The 21862-nt window shown below is 58.4% G+C and overlaps 9 protein-coding genes across 9 annotated transcripts; 5 read left to right on the top strand and 4 right to left on the bottom strand.

The window, feature by feature from the left end:
• Positions 1-853: 853 nt before the first annotated feature.
• D7B24_005573 (uncharacterized protein) lies at positions 854-1416 on the bottom strand (the record flags this gene model as incomplete). Its single annotated transcript, XM_028639723.1, has 2 exons — positions 854-901; positions 1009-1416. The coding sequence occupies 2 exons, from the start codon at positions 1414-1416 to the stop codon at positions 854-856; spliced, it is 456 nt and encodes a 151-aa protein (XP_028495938.1).
• Positions 1417-2210: 794 nt separating this feature from the next.
• D7B24_005574 (uncharacterized protein) lies at positions 2211-3521 on the bottom strand (the record flags this gene model as incomplete). The annotated part of the gene is made up of 3 exons (XM_028639724.1): positions 2211-2762; positions 2815-3159; positions 3486-3521. 3 exons carry the CDS (start codon positions 3519-3521, stop codon positions 2211-2213), a joined length of 933 nt encoding a protein of 310 aa, XP_028495939.1.
• A 3104-nt stretch (positions 3522-6625) lies between these two features.
• On the bottom strand, positions 6626-7123 carry RPS25 (40S ribosomal protein S25; the record flags this gene model as incomplete). Its single annotated transcript, XM_028639725.1, has 3 exons — positions 6626-6651; positions 6704-6920; positions 7085-7123. 3 exons carry the CDS (start codon positions 7121-7123, stop codon positions 6626-6628), a joined length of 282 nt encoding a protein of 93 aa, XP_028495940.1.
• Positions 7124-7578: 455 nt separating this feature from the next.
• RPS5 (ribosomal protein S5) lies at positions 7579-8402 on the top strand (the record flags this gene model as incomplete). Its single annotated transcript, XM_028639726.1, has 3 exons — positions 7579-7715; positions 7799-7982; positions 8085-8402. The coding sequence occupies 3 exons, from the start codon at positions 7579-7581 to the stop codon at positions 8400-8402; spliced, it is 639 nt and encodes a 212-aa protein (XP_028495941.1).
• An 872-nt stretch (positions 8403-9274) lies between these two features.
• On the top strand, positions 9275-10120 carry D7B24_005577 (uncharacterized protein; the record flags this gene model as incomplete). Its single annotated transcript, XM_028639727.1, has 1 exon — positions 9275-10120. The coding sequence occupies one exon, from the start codon at positions 9275-9277 to the stop codon at positions 10118-10120; it is 846 nt and encodes a 281-aa protein (XP_028495942.1).
• An 864-nt stretch (positions 10121-10984) lies between these two features.
• D7B24_005578 (uncharacterized protein) lies at positions 10985-13093 on the top strand (the record flags this gene model as incomplete). The annotated part of the gene is made up of 4 exons (XM_028639728.1): positions 10985-11001; positions 11081-11116; positions 11184-11424; positions 11630-13093. The coding sequence occupies 4 exons, from the start codon at positions 10985-10987 to the stop codon at positions 13091-13093; spliced, it is 1758 nt and encodes a 585-aa protein (XP_028495943.1).
• A 1134-nt stretch (positions 13094-14227) lies between these two features.
• D7B24_005579 (uncharacterized protein) lies at positions 14228-16579 on the top strand (the record flags this gene model as incomplete). The annotated part of the gene is made up of 1 exon (XM_028639729.1): positions 14228-16579. One exon carries the CDS (start codon positions 14228-14230, stop codon positions 16577-16579), a length of 2352 nt encoding a protein of 783 aa, XP_028495944.1.
• A 1138-nt stretch (positions 16580-17717) lies between these two features.
• ATX1 (Cytosolic copper metallochaperone) lies at positions 17718-18087 on the top strand (the record flags this gene model as incomplete). Its single annotated transcript, XM_028639730.1, has 2 exons — positions 17718-17805; positions 17918-18087. 2 exons carry the CDS (start codon positions 17718-17720, stop codon positions 18085-18087), a joined length of 258 nt encoding a protein of 85 aa, XP_028495945.1.
• Positions 18088-18576: 489 nt separating this feature from the next.
• D7B24_005581 (uncharacterized protein) lies at positions 18577-20161 on the bottom strand (the record flags this gene model as incomplete). The annotated part of the gene is made up of 7 exons (XM_028639731.1): positions 18577-19100; positions 19163-19224; positions 19276-19397; positions 19451-19702; positions 19753-19914; positions 19964-19983; positions 20035-20161. The coding sequence occupies 7 exons, from the start codon at positions 20159-20161 to the stop codon at positions 18577-18579; spliced, it is 1269 nt and encodes a 422-aa protein (XP_028495946.1).
• Between the last annotated feature and the right edge of the window lie 1701 nt (positions 20162-21862).

Below are 21862 nucleotides of genomic sequence, written 5' to 3' on the forward strand. Positions count from 1 at the left end.
CACGTTCTGGCCCACGGCATGAGGTGAAGTTGCCGCATATTGTCCCTCACATTGTTGCTTGCATCAACACAGCGTACGCCAGTGCCTTTCTGTCAGCCCCGTTCACGCCGTCGATTCTGGGCCCTCACCCTGTGCCGTGTCAAGCCCGTCTCGTCGCAGCTGTCGACATCAGCTGGCGTGCGCAGTGAAGGAAAAAGAAACTCAGGCCCAAACTTGAGCTCCCACACGTCAAGTTTGATGTCTTTTTCCATGCCATGCTAATTATCTGCATCTCCTTCTGCTGTTTTGTGATCAGGCTGTGCAACTGACCCTGAATTCTGTGGAGCAGCCCTCCAGCTAACTTCATGGGCCATCCATACACTGGCAAAACAAGCCATGCACGTAGCAAACGACCCATCTGCTCCGCCTAAGACGTGACGCTGCCCGGTCCATAGTACCACGGTACTATATACACCAATCTCGGGAACCGTTGGCACTGCAAAGCCGGTCTACCCACCCCGGGCTGGATCTCCCCTGCACGTCTTGCCAACCCCCCCTTTTGGCCTGGAAGCCTCCAACAGGCGCATGAGCCCTCCGTGCCTTGGCTGCCCGGTTCTCTCCCAGCCGACAGATCTCCCCTGCCGTACAATCCGTCAAGTTCCGTGGCCCGTTGCGACTGTCATCAGCATACCGTCTGGGCGGCCGCGTTCATTCATGGTATAGCAGGACTGCGCGTTGCGCTCGGCACGACAACCGTGGATCATTTCCTTCCTGCCGACGTGAGGCATCGCCTGCGCAAGGTCATCCATAATGAGCCAGTCAAGATGCAGATTTCAAGCCAATTCAACCAACCCCCAGCTGAACGCGTAAGACCTCAGAAATCCATGAGCAGCTGTGCCGAGATCTTCTCCAAATCATCAACCTGTAAAAACGGCAGTCAGCAAGGTAACGCAGTCGAGTATTAACCCCCCCAACATAGACTCGACCCCCCCAACATCCACGAAAGGGAAAAAAAAAATCAAGTCTCACCTCGAGGAACCCCCCCTCGCGCTCATGCACGCACCGCGCAATAGCCTCCCGGACAAAGACATCAATGTACCGCGCCGCAGCCTGGCTCGCCCCCTCCGTCATGCGCGTCTCTTCCCGCGCGAACATCTCCTTGAGGAGGTTCGCCACGAGGCCGGACGGGATCGTCTTCTCAGGCTCCTCCGCCTCTTCGGGCGGGGACTCTGCGCGGCCGCGGCTCGGTTCCTCGTCGCTATCGATGACCTCGGCCGCGCGCCGGCCGGCCGTCTCCTCGTTGGACGAGGCAAACGGGTCGTCGAGGTCCGCGGCAGAGGTGGAGGCGCGCTGCTTCTTCGAGGCCGTGGCCGAGGCGGCGCCGCCGGCTTTGGAGGAGCGGCCTCGTTTGGCGCCCGTGGTTTGCTTTGGGGGCATGGTGAGGGATGAGCCGCGGTGCCGAGTAGCAGTGAACGTGACGGTTGGTTTTTTCGTGTCAGATAGGGCGATGTGCGCAACGAATGGAACCAGACGGGGCACTGCACAGACGATGGTGATGGCCTCGTGTCGATGCAACAAGTTGTTGCGTGATTGGACAAACTCGGCAGGTCCTGAACGCCTTGCAACAGCAGTTTAAAGCTGCTGCAAATTGTGATCTTAGCCTGCTGCGAGTCGCCCGCTGGACACAGTATCTGCAGCCAGACGGTCAACCTATCGTGACGGACGCAAAGTCGTACCCGCGCAACAGGCACGGTGCAGCACCGCGCATCTCACTGAACGCGCTGGGCATGCAGTTGATGTGGGTCCATTTATCTTGGACATTGTATCCAATCAGAACCAACTCGAGAGGACACGAAATCACGCGATCACTTGGGAAAAGAGACTTCGCCATACAGACAAGAAGCACATTTCGAGTTCACAGGCAAGAAAACAGAAGTATGGAGTACAATCAGGAAATTCCCTTTGGAGACGTATAATTACAGCGAGCAAGGCGCACTCAAAGCGAGTTCAGGGAAAGAAAACGCCTTGCCAGATGCCAGTCTAACCGCAAAGACCCAGGCGACCACCGTATTTTGATGGCTGGGTATCTTTGCTGCAGCTTCCCTCGCACCCCGCGAGCCACTCATCCTTGTCTATTCCAGGCCACCCTTGGCCACTCCCCTCGCCATCCATCAGGCAGTCGTCATTATACCACCGCCCGACTTGTTCTTGTTGTTGTGGAGCGAAATCGCTTATTTGAAGGCCTTGCCGAAGAGGAGGACCTGGAGCTGGTCGTAGATGGAGAGGACACCAGCACCGGCAACACCACGGAGGATGTTGGCACCGGCACCCTTGAAGAGAGACTTGACACCCTCCTTGGCGATGATCTGGCGACCAGCGTCGAAGGCACCGGAGTAGTGGACGGCCTCACCAGAGGTCATCATCATGCGACGACGGATGGTGTCAAGGGGGTAAGAAGCGATACCGGCACCGGTGGTGACGGCCCAACCAAGAGCGAAAGAGGCGAGGAAGTTGCCCTCAAGGTTACCGGTGAGGACGACGGGCTTGATGGAGTCGTACATGCCGAAGTAGAGACCACGGTAGACAACGATACCAGCAACGGAGGGCATGAAACCACGGTAGAGACCGGCAATACCGTCAGAGGCAAGGGTCTTGCGGTAGACATCGACAAGACCGTTGAACTGGCGCTCACCACCCTTCTTGGCGTTCTTGGCGTCGTTGGCCAGACGGGTACGGGCGTAGTCGAGGGAGTAGACGAAGAGGAGGGAAGTGGCACCGGCAGCCTTGAACATGTCAGTACGCTGATTGAGCAACAAGCATCGGAGCAGAACTTACACCACCGGAGGCAAGGTTACCAGCCATCCACAGGCCGTAGCCGTCACGCTCCTTCTTGTAGCCGAACATGGCCTTGAACTTGTCACGGAAAGCGAAGTTCAGGGCCTGGGTAGGGAAGTAACGGATGACGTTGGCAGTGTTGCCACGCCACAGGGACATGACGCCCTCATCGGCGGCGGTACGCTTGAAGCACTCGGCAATGCCGTCGTACTTGCGGTCAAGACGACCCTGCTTCAGCATCTCATCCTGGTTCTGGATGAGGAGCTTGACACGCTCAATGGGGGCGGCAGCGGTCTTGGAGACAGCGGCGGAGACACCACCCATGAGGAAATCCGCCAGGAAGGGCTGCAAGACGAAACGTTAGCATGTTGTACAGGGCGGTGATGAGCGTGCTGGTAGTGGTGATGGAAGTGATGATGATGCCTCGCGTCGACCTCCAATGCTTCGGTGGCTTCGGGTCTGGACCAAAAAAGGTGCGCGCAAGGAGAAATGCCTCTTCGCGCGCAGACCCTTCTTGCCAGCATCGATCTTCAGCCCATGGCCCACAAAGGGTCAATTGGATAAGGAGCTATCCAACGAAGCATTGGTGATGATGGGACAATCGGGCTCGAGAGTTGTCGTCGCGAGGCATTTTGGCGAGCCGTAAAAAAAGGAGGACGGGATTCACGTACCGGCATGCCCAGAACGGTCTGCTTCTCGACGGACATTGTGACTGCTTCAACGGAATAACCTGACGAAGAAAGGATTGAGGGGAGAGTGGTTTCGATGAACCGGAGGTGGATGAAGACAGGTAGTAGAGGCAGTCGTCGACTGGATGGGAGGTAAGAGATGAAAGGAAGATTTTTTTCTGGCAGCGAACGCCTTTTGAGCGATTCCTCCCGGGCCAGCACGCACTGGCCCGGGGCGCAAGTGGATACCTTGGCCTGTCGCTCTTGCCTTCCCCCTTTGCAAGCCCAGCAGCCGCCCGGGCCAATTCACCCCCCCAACCCCCATTTCTCACTTGCCCCGGCAACCCCGTTGGCCTGAGGCCGCTGCGCTAATTGGCTGAGTTGACCCGGTTCAGCCCGACCGAGATTGGATCGGGTGTGGGGGGCTGTGTGAATTGGCTCCTTTGGTGGAGAGCAATTTTTTTTGCGACTTCGCTTCACGATCGAGGCATTTGAACTTTGGGATCTGCTATCAAAACCTGAAAGACGGCCTCACGAGGGCTCACTAGGCAGTCCAATCCAGTGTTTCTACAGGCAATTGGACTTGTTGCGCCATGTCGCTGCCTGGGGCGTAAGCTATCACGGGCTCCCCAACCAACCGTCACCATCGTGAGCATACACCTGGATGACTTTGAACGCTCCTTCACCAAGGGATGTCACGGCTCCCCGGTGATTGGCTGGCCGGGGGCCGTCCATCTGGATCATTGACCCGACCAACCCGGTATCCCTGACTTCACAAGTCAACGACTTCTCGAACATCGACCTTACAAAGCGTTTATGTTGGGTTGCACTGCGTAAACCCGCGTGACATTGAATAGTCTTTGGGACCGCACAAGTATGATTCTCTGATGGCAACTTCATCAACTTGTTGCTGGTTGTCGGGCGGTGGGTGATTTGTGTCAGTGTCTACCATTCAGAAGACCATCAGCAACCCTGCCCTTGCCAATTAAGGGAGCTTGCGCTTGAATACATGTGCTGTTAATAAATGCTCTCCCGAAACGAGATGCCAAATCCGCCATGCCTGGCTTGCCCAAGGGCAACTGGTGCGTCGTCCCGCTTTGTCGTGCACATATCGACAGGCGTCGCCCAACTCCTCAGAATGCCGTCGATACCGGTCAAGACAACTGGTAAGGCTTCAGCAGCCTGAGAAGAACAATCCGTCAAGGATCAGTACTACATTGCTGTGATAACATCTCATCTAGGAAGTTGGAAAATGGTCTCGGGGCGAGAGAACTTGTCCTTTAGGCGGAAGAACAGCCCATAGTTATCAGAGCCGCAACCGCATATCATTGTCTTGAGTTCGATACTCAGCAATGCTCTTGGCAGGTGTCCTTGGTCGGATAACTCTCCACGTTGCACCAGAGTCCAACATCGATTGCCTCAAACTCAACTTCCATGCTATCCTTGTATTTTCCGCCAGTGCCATGCGGTCCAGACCTGTGCCCATTGACACCATACCCTGTCAACATAGATATCCGCTCTCCCCTGACCCGCACCCCGATTCAAACAGCCGAGCTAAAACAGCACCAATCCAGGGGTTGGCTACCGGCCAGGCGAAAAGCCAGAGCTCCCCCTAGCCAGCAGCCGGTTCCTCGGCCGCGAGACGCAAAGCCAGCGAAAAGCCACCGCGCAATCTGGCAGCTCCCCATACTGCCCTTCCCCCGACCAGAAAATTTTTTAGTGGTCCTCCTCGGGCGAAAGGTCTGCCAGCCAGCGAGACGGGAGGCGCGAGATCGCCAGACCACCGAGAGGTCTGGGCTTCGCCCCCCCGAAACCGTATCCAGCATGATCAGCTCCCCTACCCTTGGAGGCGTGCTTTTTTTGCTCTCCCAGGCGGAGATGCTGATGGAGACAGAATTTCGCTCCGTAGGATTTGATGGTATGTGTCCACTTGAACAGGTATCAACGGCTTGCATGTGCTCAGGCTTGGCACATTGGGTTATCCGTCTCTATCGCGTGCGTTTTTGCTTTGCTTGGATTTTGCGCTTGATGGGACAAGGCTCGGCAAAATGAAGCCTGTGTTCTTTTTTCCCGACTGCGAGCTAGCTGACCATGTCGTGCCAATTGATCCAATTTGCCCGCCTCACTGACGTCTATCACACAGCCACAACCTGGGCTCATTAGGTCATTATCCAAGAGACCTGATGCAGCCCGACACCAGACTTGACAACTTCCGGCGTATCAACAGAAAGTCCAAGGCTGTTTCAGAGTCAACGAAAGTGCCATAACAAGTGCGTGTCGGTGTCTAGCCGCTAAAGAAGGTTGACCAAAAGAGCGGCGGTCAAATTACATGCTGAGCCAAAGTGCCTGGAAGTGCTCTCACTTATTATCAGGTGTAGGCGCAAGCTTGGGTTTCAGGACATCGACCAGCCCTGGCATACATAGTTTAATCACACCAGACTAGCAAAAACAATCAGGTTGTCTGCCAAAGTGGTGAGGTCGGTACAGCTACACTAAGCAGCCTTGGAGATGCCTTATGTGCTGATAGCCAGCGCATTTGTACAGCTGAATGACGCACTACTTTCTTCACGACTACCGACGACAACAAAGGAAGCTAAGTGGCTGCCTCCAATGCACGTCCTTGTAAATCGCACATCAAGTGTGTGGCTTTCTGCAATCCTTACGCTCACCATATCTGAGCTTCAACACACATCGTCAAGCGTACAAGTGTCAGAGTGGGATGTGAAGAGCTCGTAGTGTCACTGGTCACGACGGTGCCAGCTAAGGCCCATGTGAATCAGCTTGGAAACTGTCGTCCATGCAGCATGGTGAACTTTGAATTTGTGTCATCGAGCCATATTGAGCCCCTCCACCACTCCGTGGAAACGATTGAGGGGTCAACCGATGTGCGTCATGGTTGTCTACAAGCATGTAGACATGTTGCTGAAGTATGCAAAGAGTAGTCTCCCGCTCTTCCGTGTCTATACAGGCATCACTTCACTGCGCATAGTTCTTGAGTCATTGGGTCAACCGATTCCGATTCCTTGCTACACCGAGCATACCGGCCTTAGTCCGGGCCGTGATATCTACCCATGGAAACCCGGGCCAAGCCCTCCCTAACGACGCAAAACCAAAGTCATGTCCATCGCAGTAAGGTGAATCGTTTAATCGGTACCGCCAACAGCACGGGCTGAACTTGTTAGCCGCTATTCCTCGAATGACTGCGTGGCGAGCAAACGTACTGTAGATCTGCATCTTGCTGTGCTGCACCACCGGGCGGATGAGGCCCTTCTCCTCGAGGTCCTTGATGCACCTCCTCGCGAGCGAACCGTTGATCTTCATGCGGTCGACGAGGGTGGCGACGGTGACGAGGCGGAAGGACTGGACATCCTTGTAGAGCTTCTCAGAAGTCTGCTTGTCGAGGATGACGGCGTGCTGGGCCTTGTCCTTGACCTTGCCCTTGGACCTGGAGGTATTGTGTTAGAGGAGGAGGATTTCTCGTGGGAATTTCGTCTGGCGCTTCATCAAGTCGGCGTCGCAGATGCGGCGGTTACGTACCACTGCAAATATGTTAGCGACAATGGCACGAGTAAATGACGATGTGGTAGTCAGGCGCAACAAACCTTCTTCTTCTGCTTCTTAGCTCCAGCTGCGGGCGCCATGTTTGCTGATGTTGTCGTCGGTCGGTGGTTGATGGACGGAACGCTGACGCTGGGGTGGAAGAAGTTCGTTTCGTTCAACGATGCGGTGGTTTGACTGATGCCCGTTGGGGGGTTCCTGCCTTTCGCCTGGCACTCACAAAGCCCTGGATTCTGCCCCGCTTCTGGGGCTCTTAGGCCAATGGCAAGGGCGATTCAGAGGGCCGCGAGCCCTAAAAGGACGCGGTGAGGTGTGCGGCTCCACCCTGCCGACCCGAATGATTGGACAGCACCAAGAATCTTTTTGCAGGCCCATCCAGCAAGCGAGAATTGGACATTTCTCGACTCGACCCTCCTCCACCGCACGAACTCACCCTCACGACCAGCTCAGCCTCCAGCAACTTTTCTCCTCCGACGAGACAGACGACCAACCCGACAACCTGCAGTTTCACCCAGCTCCGAACTGCAAATTCGACACCATGTCTGACGGCGGCGAGATCGAGGTCGAGAACGTCCAGTACGACGTTCTCCCCAAGGATGTTGTCAAGGAGGTCGGCAACATCAAGCTGTTCAACAAGTGGGACTACGACGTCGAGGTCCGCGACATCTCTCTGACGTGAGAACCGCCCAACCCTGTCGGAATGGAAGCAGAATGCGATGATGTGGGAGCAAAGACTAACCAGAGATCTCACTTCACAGCGACTACGTCTCCCTCCGCAACCCCGTCTACGTCACCCACTCCGCCGGTCGCTATGCCACCAAGCGCTTCCGCAAGGCCAACTGCCCCATCATTGAGCGTCTCACCAACTCTCTGATGATGCACGGCCGCAACAACGGCAAGAAGCTCATGGCCGTTCGCATTGTTGCCCACTCCTTCGAGATCGTACGTCGCCCGGGACCCAGGAAGAGTTGCATGGAACGGCGCATCAACCGCGCACAGCGGTACGGGATGCCGAAAGAAGAACACATAGGCTGACCAGCACAGATCCACCTGATGACCGACCAGAACCCCATCCAGGTCGCCGTTGACGCCATTGTCAACTGCGGTCCCCGCGAAGACTCTACCCGTATCGGTTCCGCCGGTACCGTCCGTCGCCAGGCCGTCGATGTCTCCCCCCTGCGCCGCGTCAACCAGGCCATTGCCCTGCTGACCACCGGTGCTCGTGAGGCCGCCTTCCGCAACGTCAAGTCCATCGCCGAGTGCCTCGCCGAGGAGCTGATCAACGCCGCCAAGGGCAGCAGCAACTCGTACGCCATCAAGAAGAAGGACGAGCTGGAGCGTGTCGCCAAGTCCAACCGGTAAACGGGGAACACGGATCTGGCTGCCGCCGTGGGCCCTCGACTTTGTTGTGGAGGGACTGCGGTGGTCGCTTCTGGCGCGAGTTGCGAGGCCCTGGCTTTGCAACAGGGAGACGGGGAAAACACCAGGGGGGCCGGGCGTGGCTGCGTAAACTACTACGGAGAGGCGTGGGATTTTTACTGGCATCCATCCTTGCGGCGGCGGCATGGACTGGCTGTGCCCCGCATCCTTTGCATTTGTGCGTTCGGGGATATTGGGAACGCGGCTACGGCATCTTGTCTCTTACGGACGGCTCTAGGTGGACTCTCCCAATAAAAAGCCAGGCTCGTTGGAGCAATCATGACCATGACGGCGGATGTTGATGATGGTGATGTGTATTTATGTTTAAATGCCAAGCAACAAAAACTCTAGACTCTGTGTGCAGTGAAGTCAATGATATCTAGGCCGGGGAAGCGGAGTGTCGTGTATGCCGGCCGCCTCCCGCTTGGCAACAAGATCGGCACGGTCGCCACGCGGAGGCGGTCCACAACGTCATACCGCTGTTGGCTTTCGTGGTCATCAGGCACCGAAAGCTTGTGGGAGAAGTATGTGGCGCGTTGATTAGATGGGAAATGCCTGATATTGGGATACTTTTTTGGGAGGATCGCATTAGGGCCAATGTGGCAGGTCACTTGTCTGCTTCTTGACATCTATATATCTCATCTGTGCCTCATCTGACCGCCATATGATCTCACTCTTCCCCATCGTCCCATCTCCAAGATACTCATCGCACCCACTGCTAGAGAAACATTGGCCGGGAACATTCGTGGTCGAAGTATAGTCGAAATTCATATTTCATCTTGTTCACCTAACAGCAATCTACCAACCACTGCACCATGGGCACCCCATTTATATCCCTCCAAGAGCCGACGCCGCTAGACGACTACCTCCTCGGGCGCCCTCACGATGCCCAACCGCCGTCCATTCCTAAATCCTTTTCCGACGCCATGGAGGTGCGCACCGCCGTCTTCATCGAGGAGCAGGGTGTGCCCGCCGAGAACGAGTTCGACGCTGACGACAGCCGCTGCTGCCACTGGGTCGTCTACGCGTCTGTCAATCAGGTCGTCCAGGAGGAGGTCGTCGACGCCAACGGTAACATCACGACGCCACGACGCAGCAGCACTCGGTCAACTCCCATTGGCACCGTTCGTCTCGTGCCCTTTCCCCACGCGCCGCACCCAAAGGACGGCGGAGAGTACTGGGACGGCGTGCTCAAGGGCGGGGCCGCAGATGGGGTTGAGGGCGGGGACGCCACGGCGGGACCACCGGGGTGGGGTGAGGACGGGATCCTGCTCCATGAGGCGGATCGGGCGACGAGCCTGCACGATGGAAAGGAGCCATATGTCAAGCTGGGACGGCTGGCGGTCGTGAAGGAGTTTCGGGGTCATGGCATTGCGAAGCTCTTGGTCGGACAGGCGTTGGGATGGCTCAGGAAGAACCCGACGTATTTCGACCCCAGTATCAAGGAACAAGGTCTTGAATCATTGGGTGCCGCTTCCGAGAAGGACATTCCAAAATGGGGTGGTCTCGTCTGCGTACATTCACAGGAGCAAGTCACTGGGACGTGGGAGCGTTTCGGATTCAATGTCGATGAGGGAATGGGCCGATGGAAGGAAGAGGGTATTTGGCACCGGGGTATGTTCATGAGACTGGAGCTTGGGGGTGACGAAGCTTCATCCTAAGGCAGGACTCAGAAATCACAGGTGCTGATTTTCGCATAATGATGAGACATGATATAGCTAAGGCACAGCGAATGTGATGGACTTCGCTTTTAACCACCTTGCTGTTGCTTGGATTCAAGTGGCGCACTCCCGTCGCTCTGATTATCTTCGAGCTTAAATGACAATTAGGGAATATGTAAAACCATTGTTTGAAGTATGTGTCCTTTTATGTGCGTGCTGTTAGTGCCATACTGTGTTGTGCTCTTCAATCGCACATAGCATTTCAAGTCTTGATTTGTTCTCCAACGATACTTCATCTGAGAAACAGTTTTGCAGAGTTCATTGACGTCCCTATATCGGAAATAGTCTCAGAACGAATCATGGACATATTATTAAGACGATTCATGATATTCAGTACCCCATGTGCATATCAGTCTCGTTAGTATATTAACTTGAGGTGCTCTTCATTGAACTTTACCAAGATCACCACTAGGACCTGTAACACGTGACTTCACGAGTCTCTCAGAGGAGGCATTCATTACTTAAAGTTGGAACCTGTCCAAGCTTAGCCAGACAAAGGAGAACAACGACAGAAAACCTCAGAAGGAAATTCAATCTTCGCGAAACAGAGGTTTCCTGTCTGGAGTGGGCAGAGTTGTGAATGACGACCAGGTCTTGCTGTGAGCAACGACAAGAACAAAGCGCACGGACCATCGTCGACATCGCACGGGCCAATTCAGGTGGTCGCAAGCCAAAACCTGAGAGCCTTCTAGCCACTCCCTTCAACACCAGCTGTGCAGCCTCCTCCACATACGCTTTCTTCGGTACATTTCCGCCTCTGCACCAAGCTCGTGGCGTGCTCAACGCAACCACATTACTACCAGGATGTCGGAATTCCTAGGGTACGCGGGGTCTGCCTGGTTGCCCCATTGGCGATCCTCATCAGCAAGCGATCAATATGTACTGACGTGCACACCCTAGATCTCGCATCTCCCTCATCTCCAAGAGTGACATCCGGTATGGCACCCTCTCCCCTACCCGCCACGCTGCATTCTGGCTTGGCCGCTGACTCCTACACTTACAGCTATGTCGGCGTCCTTCACGAAATCAACTCGGACGAATCTACCGTCTCGCTCGAGAACGTCAAGTCTTTCGGTACCGAGGGTCGCAAGTCTCGCCCCGAGGAGGAGATAGCACCCTCCGACCAGGTCTACGAGTATATTATCTTCCGCGGCAGCGATGTGAAGGACTTGCGTATTGAGGACCACCCGGGCATCAAGGAGAACAAGGCTCCTGCCGTGCCCGAGGACCCTGCCATCGTTGGTGTGAGTGCCACCACCGTCCCCCTTCCAGCCCAATCTCCTTGGCCACCCTTGATGAACCATTGCGGATGTAAATCTTATCACCTTGTCGGAAAAGCGCAAAAAAAATGTCGAAACTTTCCGTTGCCTTCCTTCTGATTTTTGGCCTATTGCCTCGAAGCATTGTGTCGACCTTCAAGACATGCATCAAAGCTGACACCTACCCCAGTCGCGCCCCCGCCCTGGCGGCCAACACCAGAACAACCAGCCGCCGCCCGGCCCCCAGGGTTTCGGACAACCCCCTTACCACTACCCGCCTCCGGGCCCTTGGCCTCCTGCCGGAGGTCGTGGCGGTCCCGGCGGACCTGGCCCGGCTGGCGGCCCCATGGGCAACATGCCATACCCTCCCCCCCCCGGCTGGTTCCCACCTGGCCCTCCAGGCCAAGGCTTCCCCGGCGGACCTCCCCCTCCCGGCTGGAACAACTACAACAACTTCCCCCCCGGCCAGCCCATCCCTCCCGGCATGGGTCCCGGCCGCGGTCCGGCTCCTGGCCAGCAAGGCCCTCCTGGCGGTCCTGGTTCGCAGGAGCAGAAGCCCGGTGCGCAGGGCAGGCCCGCACAAGACCCCAGCTCCTCTACGCCCACTCCCCAGCCTTCCGCCGGCCCCAAATCGAGTCCCCAGCAGCAGCAGCAGCAGCAGCAGCAGCAACAGCAACAGCAGCAGCAACAACTCGGAAAGCAGACCGCCCATGCTCCCACGCCTCCCGTGGAGTCGAAGCCTTCCGTTGAGCAAGTCAAGAACGCCGCCGCATCACTGGACCAGGCCGCGCCCGCCAAGGCAGACAAGTCTGTTCCCACGGGTCCCAGGAGCAACCGCGTCACACCCGTCGTGCCACTGACCGGCCCCAAGCCTTCTGGCCCCGTGTTGAAGGAGGCCACGTCGACGGCCCAGATCACCATGAGGACCGCAGCACCAACGTCGGCCGCCAGTCTCCGCGATGCTACCCAGGCCGCCAAGGCCGCTGTCGCCGTGGCCATGGCGAACCTCAACAACCCCGCCGGTGCCCAGGCTGTGCCTCAGCCCGCTGCGAACGGCAGCATGATGGACAACCTGACCAACCGGGTCAACGAGATGAGAGTCAACGCCGCGCGAGGTGGTCAGGCTCACCAAGGTGGCCAGGGTGGCCGTGGTCGCAACACGCGCGGTGGACGCCAGGGCCAACCCAAGGTTGAGGTTCCCGATGCGGACTTTGACTTTGCGCAGTCCAACGCAAAGTTCAACAGGGACGACCTCGTCAAGGAGGCCATCGCTGGCGATCTCCCGTCCGCCGAGACCCCCACGGATGGCCCAGCCATCGAGGCGCCCACCAGCGAGGCTGTCGGAGCCGCGCCGACGGCGTACAACAAGTCGACGTCATTCTTCGACAACATCTCGAGCGAGGCCAAGGAGCGGGCTGATAGCAATGGGCAGAAGCCAGGCGGTCGTGAGTGGCGCGGCGAGGAGCAGCGCAAGAACATGGAGACGTTCGGCCAGGGCAGCGTCGACGGCGGATACCGTGGGTACCGCGGTAGGGGCCGCGGTCGTGGCCGCGGATTCGGAGGTCGCGGCCGTGGTGGTGGTGGTGGCGGCGGCGGCGGCGGTGGCTACCGGGGACGCGGCGGCGCCAACGGTTCCAACGCGCCCGTCAGCTAAGCACCGCCACGACAGCCCAAGCACGTCCACGGGTGTGGTGTGATGGAACGCTCATCCACGGCAGACGCTGGTCTTGTTCTCCAAGCACCCTTTTATTTTCCTACGGCTGTACATGGGGTCGGCTTGGAGAGAATGCCCCAACACGTGGACAGTCTCTTTTTCGGGTTTACCTCTGTATGATTAACACCAGCACACGATTTGCAGACTGGAAGAAGAAGAAGCGTCAGGTCGACGCCATGGTGGACTCTCAAGAGAGGCGGCAGCGCGTTTGCTTTTCGTTTTCTTTGGCTTTGGCTCTGGCTCTGACCATTGGTCGCGGGTGGACCTCGAGGATTGGCGGCTCTGGATTCGGCATGCATGAGGGCGGTGGAGTTTTTGGCACGCGCGACGACAAAAAAAAAAGTGTTCTTTCATGAGTGAGCCAGCGAGGCTCAGGAAAACATGACCCTACACACATATTTTCCCCCTACATTTTCAAGGCGTGGCAGGGGGACGTGGAACCACAACGTACAGGACGGCAGCGTGGCGATGAACTATGATGAAGGAAAGGGGGCAGGGGGCCGAAGGATGGTACGGGACGGAAGAAAGGGGTTGGTAGGCAAAGGAAAGGACATGGTCATCGAGCGTACATCGGTGGAAGAGCACCTCGAGCGGATGGTTTGGGATGGAGCGTAGTCTGCAGCCCAGGAATAGACCCTGACGAGCGCTGAGGTTCCATGCCTTGTGACGATGCTTGCTTGGTGATCAACTCTGTGCACCTGCGGTTGGAAGCTGCTCAAGGTACCTGAGGTTCAGGTGCTTGAGGTGCCTACATAGGTACCTTATCTAGGTACCTAAGGTAAGGCTAGGTACCTAAGGTAAGGCTAGGTACCTAAGGTAAGGCTAGGTACGGTAGCTACCCCGCCAAAGGAAGCGTGCCCCACCACAGCCCACCGAACGTCATGGCCCGGCGTGACGCAGGGGCGAACCGTCGATGATTTCCTTCTCTACCTACAGCCTGCAGAAATCATCGAGCGGATGTCATTGCCTGCCACAAAACCGGCATTGCCATCCTTCAGCTCATTGCGGCCTGCATTTTACTTTATTCTCTAGCTACATCACCACAGGGAGCAGCACCTCTGCACACACATCCCCATGTCGAGCCGGCAGCTGCGCAAGATCCAGCAGCAGCGCGAGCTGCAGAAGCTTGAGGAGGGCAAGTCGGAGGCCAGCGACGGCGAAGATGACGAGCCAGTGGTACCTGCGCCAAAGCCGCGCGTCAGCCTCTTCGCTGCCCTGGGCGGTGATGACGACGACGACGACGATGACGAAGATGAAGACGGAGACGGCAAGAAGCAGCACGACCAGTCAGACGCCGACGACGACAGCAGGACACGCGCCGCGAAACAAGACGCCGAGCCCGAGGCCGTGCCCCAGCCTGTGAAGAAGAGCAAAAAGAACAAGAAGAAGAAGAAGAAGGGCAAAAAGAAGGAGGAGGAGGAGGCCCCCGTGCAGGAGACCGATGACGACGTGGACGAGATTGACCGCGCGCTGCAGGAGCTCAGCGCCGCCGCGGCCCAGGGCGGCACTGCTGCGGGAGACCTCGTCGGCACGAGCCGCGACGTCGACACGCTGCTGCAGATCAACGAGCACCACCTCAAGGCCATCCATGAGATGCGCGCCCTGTTCGGCAAAGAGGCCATCGAGTCGGCACGGCAGGAGGAGCAGGCCGAGCAGGAGGCCGAGCTGCGGCGGCAGCGGGCCCAGGGACGGGTGCACATCGGCCTCGAGCAGGCCCTGCGCGGCGACCCGCGGAGGAAGCTGCCGGAGATCTCGCTGCGCAGGAACATGTTCATCCAGGGCAAGGACCATTGGCCCATGGGGTCGGCGGGCGGGCTGACGATGAAGGCGGTCCGCGAGGGCGCCGACGGGCTGACGACCGAGTTTGCGTTCCACCACGACGCGACGTACGACAGGAGCCAGATCATCTTCTTCCAGGTCGTCGGCATGGGCGACCCCATGATGATGGTGTCGCTGCTGCAGGAGACGCCGTACCACATCACGACGCTGCTGCAGGTCAGCAAGGTGGCGACGCAGGACCAGAACGCGTCGCTGGCGGCCGAGCTCATCGAGCGCGCCCTCTTCACCTTTGGCCGCGTCACGACGTCGGCGTTCCGACAGAAGCTCGCGCAGGGCCGCGCGCGCCTCGACTTTAAGAGGCCGGAGAACCGCGAGTTCTGGCTCGCCGGCTACCACTACATCAAGAGCCTCATGCGCAAGGGCACCTTCCGCACCGCCTTTGAGTGGGCCAAGCTCCTCTACAGCCTCAACCCGAACGACCCGTACGCCATGAAGAACTTCCTGCACCCGCTCGCCATCCGCGCGCGGCAGGCGCAGTGGCTCGTCGACTTTTGCGCCCGCACCACGACGACGACGACGACGACAACGACGACGACGACGACGACGACGCACGCCACGGGCCACGCGGACGAGCACCTCATGGCGCAGACGGCGGTGCTCGCGCACCTCCAGCTCGGCGACGACCGCACGGCGCTCAAGCTGGCCGTCGACGGCATGGAGCGCGTGCCGTGGCTCTACAGCGCGCTCTTCCAGGCGCTCAACCTCGACGTGCCGCCGTCGCTGTGGGGCGTCAGCCCGCAGGGCCACGCCAAGTACTGGACCGACATTTACCTGCACATGGCCAAGGACCTGTGGAACAACGGCCAGGCGACGGCGCTGCTGCAGGCGGCCGTCCAGCGGGCGGGCAGGGACGAGGCGAAGCAGCTGCAGCCCGCCGACGTCGGGCCCTCGGACCTGCGGACGGCGCGGTTCGCCTTCCTCGAGGGCGACACCAAGATGATCGCCGGCGTGCCGCGGCACATACTCGGCCAGCAGCCCAACTACGAATTCGACCCGCTGCCGCCGCCGCTCGCCGACAACATCTTCTCGAGCGAGGGCGTGCAGCTGCCGTGGCGGGAGAACGACGGCCACGGCGGCAGCGCGGCGCTCGACACGCCGGCGGGCCGGGAGTTCGCCATGCGGCTGCAGCGGCGCATGGCGAGGGCGCAGGCGCGCGGCGCGGCGGGCGGGGGCGCGGCCATGGGGCTCGGCGGTGTGCTGGGCGGCGAGGGCGAGGAGGAGCTCGACCTGGACGCGTTTGGGGCGGCGCAGGGGCATGGTTTCCTGGAGGGCGAGGGCGAGGGCGACGACGACGAGGACGACGACGACGCACTGGCGCAGGGCGGACCAGGCCTCGGAGCCAACTGGCATCCCGCCGAGGAAGAGGGTGCGTTCCGCGGCGGTGTCGGGGCTTTCCCGGAGGACGGCGACTACGCAGAGGATGACCCGAGCCAGGACGATGCGCGCGGCATCTTCAGGCGGCTGTGGGACGGTTACCTCGGCCGGGCCGCGACGGCTCCGGCTCGTGCAGACGAAGCGCCGACGGACGACGACGGCACGGCAGATGGTCACGGTGCGGGTGGGGGCGGCGCAGGGCAGAGGCCGTAGGATGTGTGTACATGACTGGACAGATCAATGGATATGTGAATGGACATTGCCATCCCTGTGCCCGAATTTGGCCTCGTTACTTGGTTGATCGACAGCCGAGCATCAGAGCGCACATGTTGCTCATCGAATGCAAGGATAGAGCGAACAGTACATCTAGATGCCTGCACGTTACTTTGTTTCACTGACATAAGCCCTCCATCACGTACCGAGCCAGTACCTGCCTACATGGACATTGCGCTATTCGGGCAAGCGGCGATCATGCAAAGTACCGAGGCCAACTTGGGCAGCAAAGGGAGGGATGCCAGACGCTGTGCGATGTGGTGGCTGATGGGGGGGTTCATTTGGTTCGCCTCGGGGTGTCTGTCAGACGCACCGTCGATCTGTCGATCAGGAACAGGCAGATGGTCATCTCCCTTGGAGGTAGTCGGGAGAGAACAGGCAAGCCTCGTCCGTAATCAAGCTGTGTACCACGGCCAAGGACCAGACGAGGACCACACCAGGACCACACCAGGACCACACCAGAGGAGCTATTGAATCGTGATCGGCCGTATCGGACAATGGCGTCGTGACGTGCTCGCCGTGGTGAATACTGCTCACGGAGCGAGACAGGGCTGCTGCGGGCCGTTTCAGACACCTGTTCCTTTTGCTGCCAGCACTACGGCCTACGGTCTGGAGGTGTGAATGAGGAGGGGCTCGTCATCAGGAAGCGGGCGTGAGCAAGTTTCAGAGTCTCCGATGAGGTGCTGCAGAGGCCCGGGCGCGCTGGACGCTGGCGGCACCAATTGGGCCGAACGCACCCATGGTTGTTGCTGACGACGGGTGACGGTGCAGCCAAGGTGCCGCTGTGGTGGTGGTGGTGGTGGTGGTGGTGGTGGTGACAATTAATAATTGTCTTTTTCTCGGTCCGCGATCCATATAAGCTGCGGCCTCCGCGGAGCATGCATTTTCTCTCCCCTTATTCCCTATCTACCTCCCTACCTAAGGTGCCTACGTTGTTCAGATCCATATCGTCTGCCAACCCTGAGAGACCCCACACGCCTTCGCCATTGCCTTACCCCGCCGAACGCGCCGCAAACACCTCCTCCACGTCCCCTCCACAACCACAACCACGAACACGACGCACACGACCGAAGACAACATGGCCGAGCACAACTACCAGTTCAACATCGCCATGAGCTGCGGCGGCTGCTCCGGCGCCGTCGACCGCGTGCTGAAGAAGCTCGACGGTGCGTTTCCCTTGCCGTGCCGTGCCGTGCCCTCCCAGCAATGCCGGACGTACCTGTCCCTACCCCCAGACATGTCTGCCCGCACACCTACTGACACTCCCCCCTCTCCCAGGCGTCAAGTCCTACGAGGTCTCCCTCGAGAACCAGACCGCCTCCGTCATCGCCGAGCCCGAGCTGTCCTACGAAAAGGTCCTCGCCACCATTGCCAAGACGGGCAAGAAGGTCAACAGCGGCAGCGCCGACGGCGTCGAGAGGAGCGTCGAGGTGCCGGCGGCCGCTTGATCGCGCGGCCTGTGGAGCGTGGCCGGGCGCTGGAGACGGGGGGTTTGTTAGCGAGTTTGTTATCATTCAATACCAGCATCAATCACATCGCGTTGGCTGTGACCGTGGCCGACCGCCACCCGCCCTCGGCCGGGACGCTGCCCCATGCAACGGAGTGATGTGCCTTGACGAGTGGCCTTGTTGAACATGCGTGGTCTGCTGATGCACCGGACAAAACGGAGACTACAGGTGCCCTCTGCTTGGTTGCGTGCTGTCGGTGATGGTGCAAGAAAGCTACCGTGGCGCTGTCGTGACAGGACGGACGGCCCCATGTCGCGCAAGTCACCGCAACGACAACTCTCGACGGACAACCGAAACGCCAAAATGAGCACAACAGGCCGTCACGACGATGTAGTGAGCGCCAAGGACACCTGGCTGCCGTCTCGTCCACACACTCATGCATAATGAACCATGTCCTCCCAGAGCGGAACAGTGAAATCAATCATCTACTCAAAGCCGCATCGACAACCAGCTCGTGTCCTGGTGGCGAAACTCCAACGAATCGCGGGTATCATCCTGCAACGCCCCAACCAGCTCGACCTCATCCCCCCCGGCCCCAGGCGACCGCCACCCGGCCGCCAGATGCGCATCCTCGATCATCTCCACGACGACCTCGACCCCCGCCGTGTCTGTGATGCCCCCGTGCCCCTGATCGGCCGACGTCCTCGTCGCCTCCGAGCTGGCCGACCGCGAGACGGCGGACCCGGACCCCATCTGGAGCCCAAACTGGACCGGCTTCTGCACCCCCGTCCTCGGCCGGTTGTATTTGCTCCGCTGCGACAGCGGCAGCGAGTTTGCGTTGGGCGGCCGCCCCATCTTGTACGGTGACCGCAGTTCCCTCTCTGACGTCAGGCCGAGCGCGCGGTCGATGGCCGGGAAGCAACGCAGGAACGGCCGCAGTGACGGCACGCAGGAACAGGCGATGAGGGACGAGACCTCGACCATCGACCACAACATGGGGTTGACGATGCCATCTGCGTCACGTCAGTATCAGTATGAACGGGCCCGCATCAGGTAAGCTGTCATCACAACGCACAGGTGAAATCACGGCCGATGGCCCCGATGTAGGAGACGCGCACAATGGAAATGACACAGACACTGCACCCGGTCAGCCTCCCGCCAGAGATGATGCTCAGAGCAAGAACATACAAGAGCCCGATGGATAGCATGAGGATGGCGCCGATCCTCTTAATCTTGGAGAGTTGCATCCTCCAAATCACGGGAATCGGTTGCACGAAGAGCACAATGTCGGTCAAGAACTTGACGACAAACTAGGGACCAAGTCGTCAGCCGAGACCACCAGTCATCCACATGCATCACTCACAGAGGCGTAGTAGAAAGGCTTGAGATCCAGGCACGTGCCCTCGAGCGAGTGATCCCAGACCTTCGCAACGGGCACGCAATGAAAGATGACGACCAGTGACTCCTCAAGGCCCTCGGCCATCAAGAGCACCAGCAGACCCTGGTTGATGCGTCTGTTGAGCAGATCGGGGAGCAGGCGGAGGTAGAGCACAGCAAAAGACATTTTGACCGTGACGAAGCCCCAAATGTAGGTGACGGGCGTCACCATTTGCAGCTGCAGACTGGTTAGTTGTGGTACCAGTCATGCGAACACGCCGTACACACTTTGAAGAATCGCTCCACATCAGCGTCGGAAAGATCGTACTGATGAGATCCAAACCCAACTTTGGTCACTGTGCGATCGGTCAGCCAGAACATTCCCATGTCGAGGTCGAGTCGAGGGTGCTCACTGGCAAGGACCATGCTGCAGAAGACCATGGTGAGGCACTGGCGTTGTTAGTATCGACGCAGAAGCATCGTCAGAGGCCAGCCATACGTAGCTGACGAAGACCAGTCCTGCATGCCAAGTCAGCGACGCTCTCAGGCCAGGCTATATAGACCACGCACCGTCATCCCAATCTAGCTTCCTCAACAGACAGCCGCGGACGAAGAATCGAATCAAAACAGAGAGTGTGGTGATGGCAATAAGCACCGAGGCCACACCCACGACCTTGGGCACCAGAGATTCGGACATGTCGTCCCGTATCAGGGCTGTGATCCGCTCATGAGCGACGATTTCGTGGACTCATGGTCTACGTGTACATGGTAATCGCGAAGAAGACCCATCACCTCGGAATAGTAAACGTGAAAGGGGGACATCGGGGCTTTTCAGCTGCGTCCCCTCTCGAGCACAAACTTTAGACTGGCCCGGGTCAACCCTGTTTGCTTTGGAGATTGCCAGCCGGGCGGGGGCGGTAGGGCTGGACGTAACCACTGCATTTCTGGAGGCGAATGCCTGGTGTCCTTGCATTGACGCTTGTCCATGTGTCGGCAAAGTCTCAGCGCGAGAGCGTTTGGGTGCCCTTTTGGCGCCCTTTTGGGTGCCCTTCTTGGTCCGGAACCGAGTGCGAGTCAGCGGGCCTCCTCGTTCCACCCCTTTTCCGTATCCGAGGCGTTCGTACGAGAGATGTACGTGAGGGTTGAAGATATACGTGCGAAAGGACCACAGACCGCCAATGAAGAGCAGGAAGCATTCTGTTTGCCTTTCTTCAACCACGTTTGGCACCCGCCGATCCTGTCTGGAGAACCTAATGGCCCAACGTGGCCGACCGTTCAAAAACAAAAACAAAAGAAAGAACAAAGACAAGCGACTCGGGAAGCAAACAGACCCAGCAAGGAGGCGAGCATACACACAATACACCTCAGGTCGACACGGAGCCAGAGGGGCAAACTGTATTCTGTGTTGAGATTGACGCCGTTTCAGCGAATGGCTGGGCTCGAGACGGTGTACGCGAGGTATGGTGCCTCCCTTGTCCCAGTCACGCGAGAAGGTTTATTCTGGGACCACTGTGGTCTTTTCCGCTAGCCCAGGCTTCCAATACCGCCTGCCAGCTCACGCAGGGAAGCGAAAAGTGTCCCGATGCGGAATGGAACTTTCCAATGAAGGCGCAAGGTATAACGCCATCAACGCGAGCTAACGAACAAGGTTCGGTGAAGTGACGCAAGGACATCGGCATCCGGGTTGACTGCCGCGGCGGCAGACGCTGCTTGGCTAGCTTGGTTCCATCGAGATGAACCAATATGGGCATGCTCTATCTCACGAGATCGTTATGCACTTAGGCGAGCACAGGGCGCTGGAAGGCAAATGATCGATCTCCACGAGTGGGCGAGATGCGCCGGCTCCGCGCTCTGTTCGTCGAATTGGTTTTAGGACTATTGAGGGGCGTTCCGCTTCGTCTCAGTTGTCTCGTGCCGTCAGAGGGCGAAGGAAGTTTCAAGGCTTCGAGAAACAAGTCGGCCAAGACATGCAGGATAGCGGGAGAATCGGCCAAGCGTCGGTCAGCAAGCACGGCCAGACAGGATGCCACGAGCTTGGATGCCACGAGCCTGGATGCCACGAGCCTGGAAGTATGGAGCCTGAGAAGAAGCCTTACCGCTGGATCATCTAACGGTTACCGCGTTAGGGGCCGTCCGCTGACAGCTGTGTCTCGACCACTTCATCCTTTGACATTGGCGTGTCTCGGTGTGCACTACACCTTCCTTCACAATGATGGTCCAGAAGGCGATGGAGGCAAGTGCAACACTGCAGCAGCCTAGACAGTTGAAGGGATGGCTCCTTCCGTATGATTTCCTCATGGTACCATTCTGCTCAGACTCTTTAAAGAATGTCACGTAACAGCCGAGTGAAGCAATCGTCAGCCATATCACAACCATCACAACCACCACACAGCCTCAG

Source organism: Verticillium nonalfalfae (assembly GCF_003724135.2).
Source record: "Verticillium nonalfalfae strain VnAa140/NRRL 66861 chromosome Unknown scaffold_35, whole genome shotgun sequence".
Classification (NCBI taxonomy): domain Eukaryota; kingdom Fungi; phylum Ascomycota; class Sordariomycetes; order Glomerellales; family Plectosphaerellaceae; genus Verticillium; species Verticillium nonalfalfae.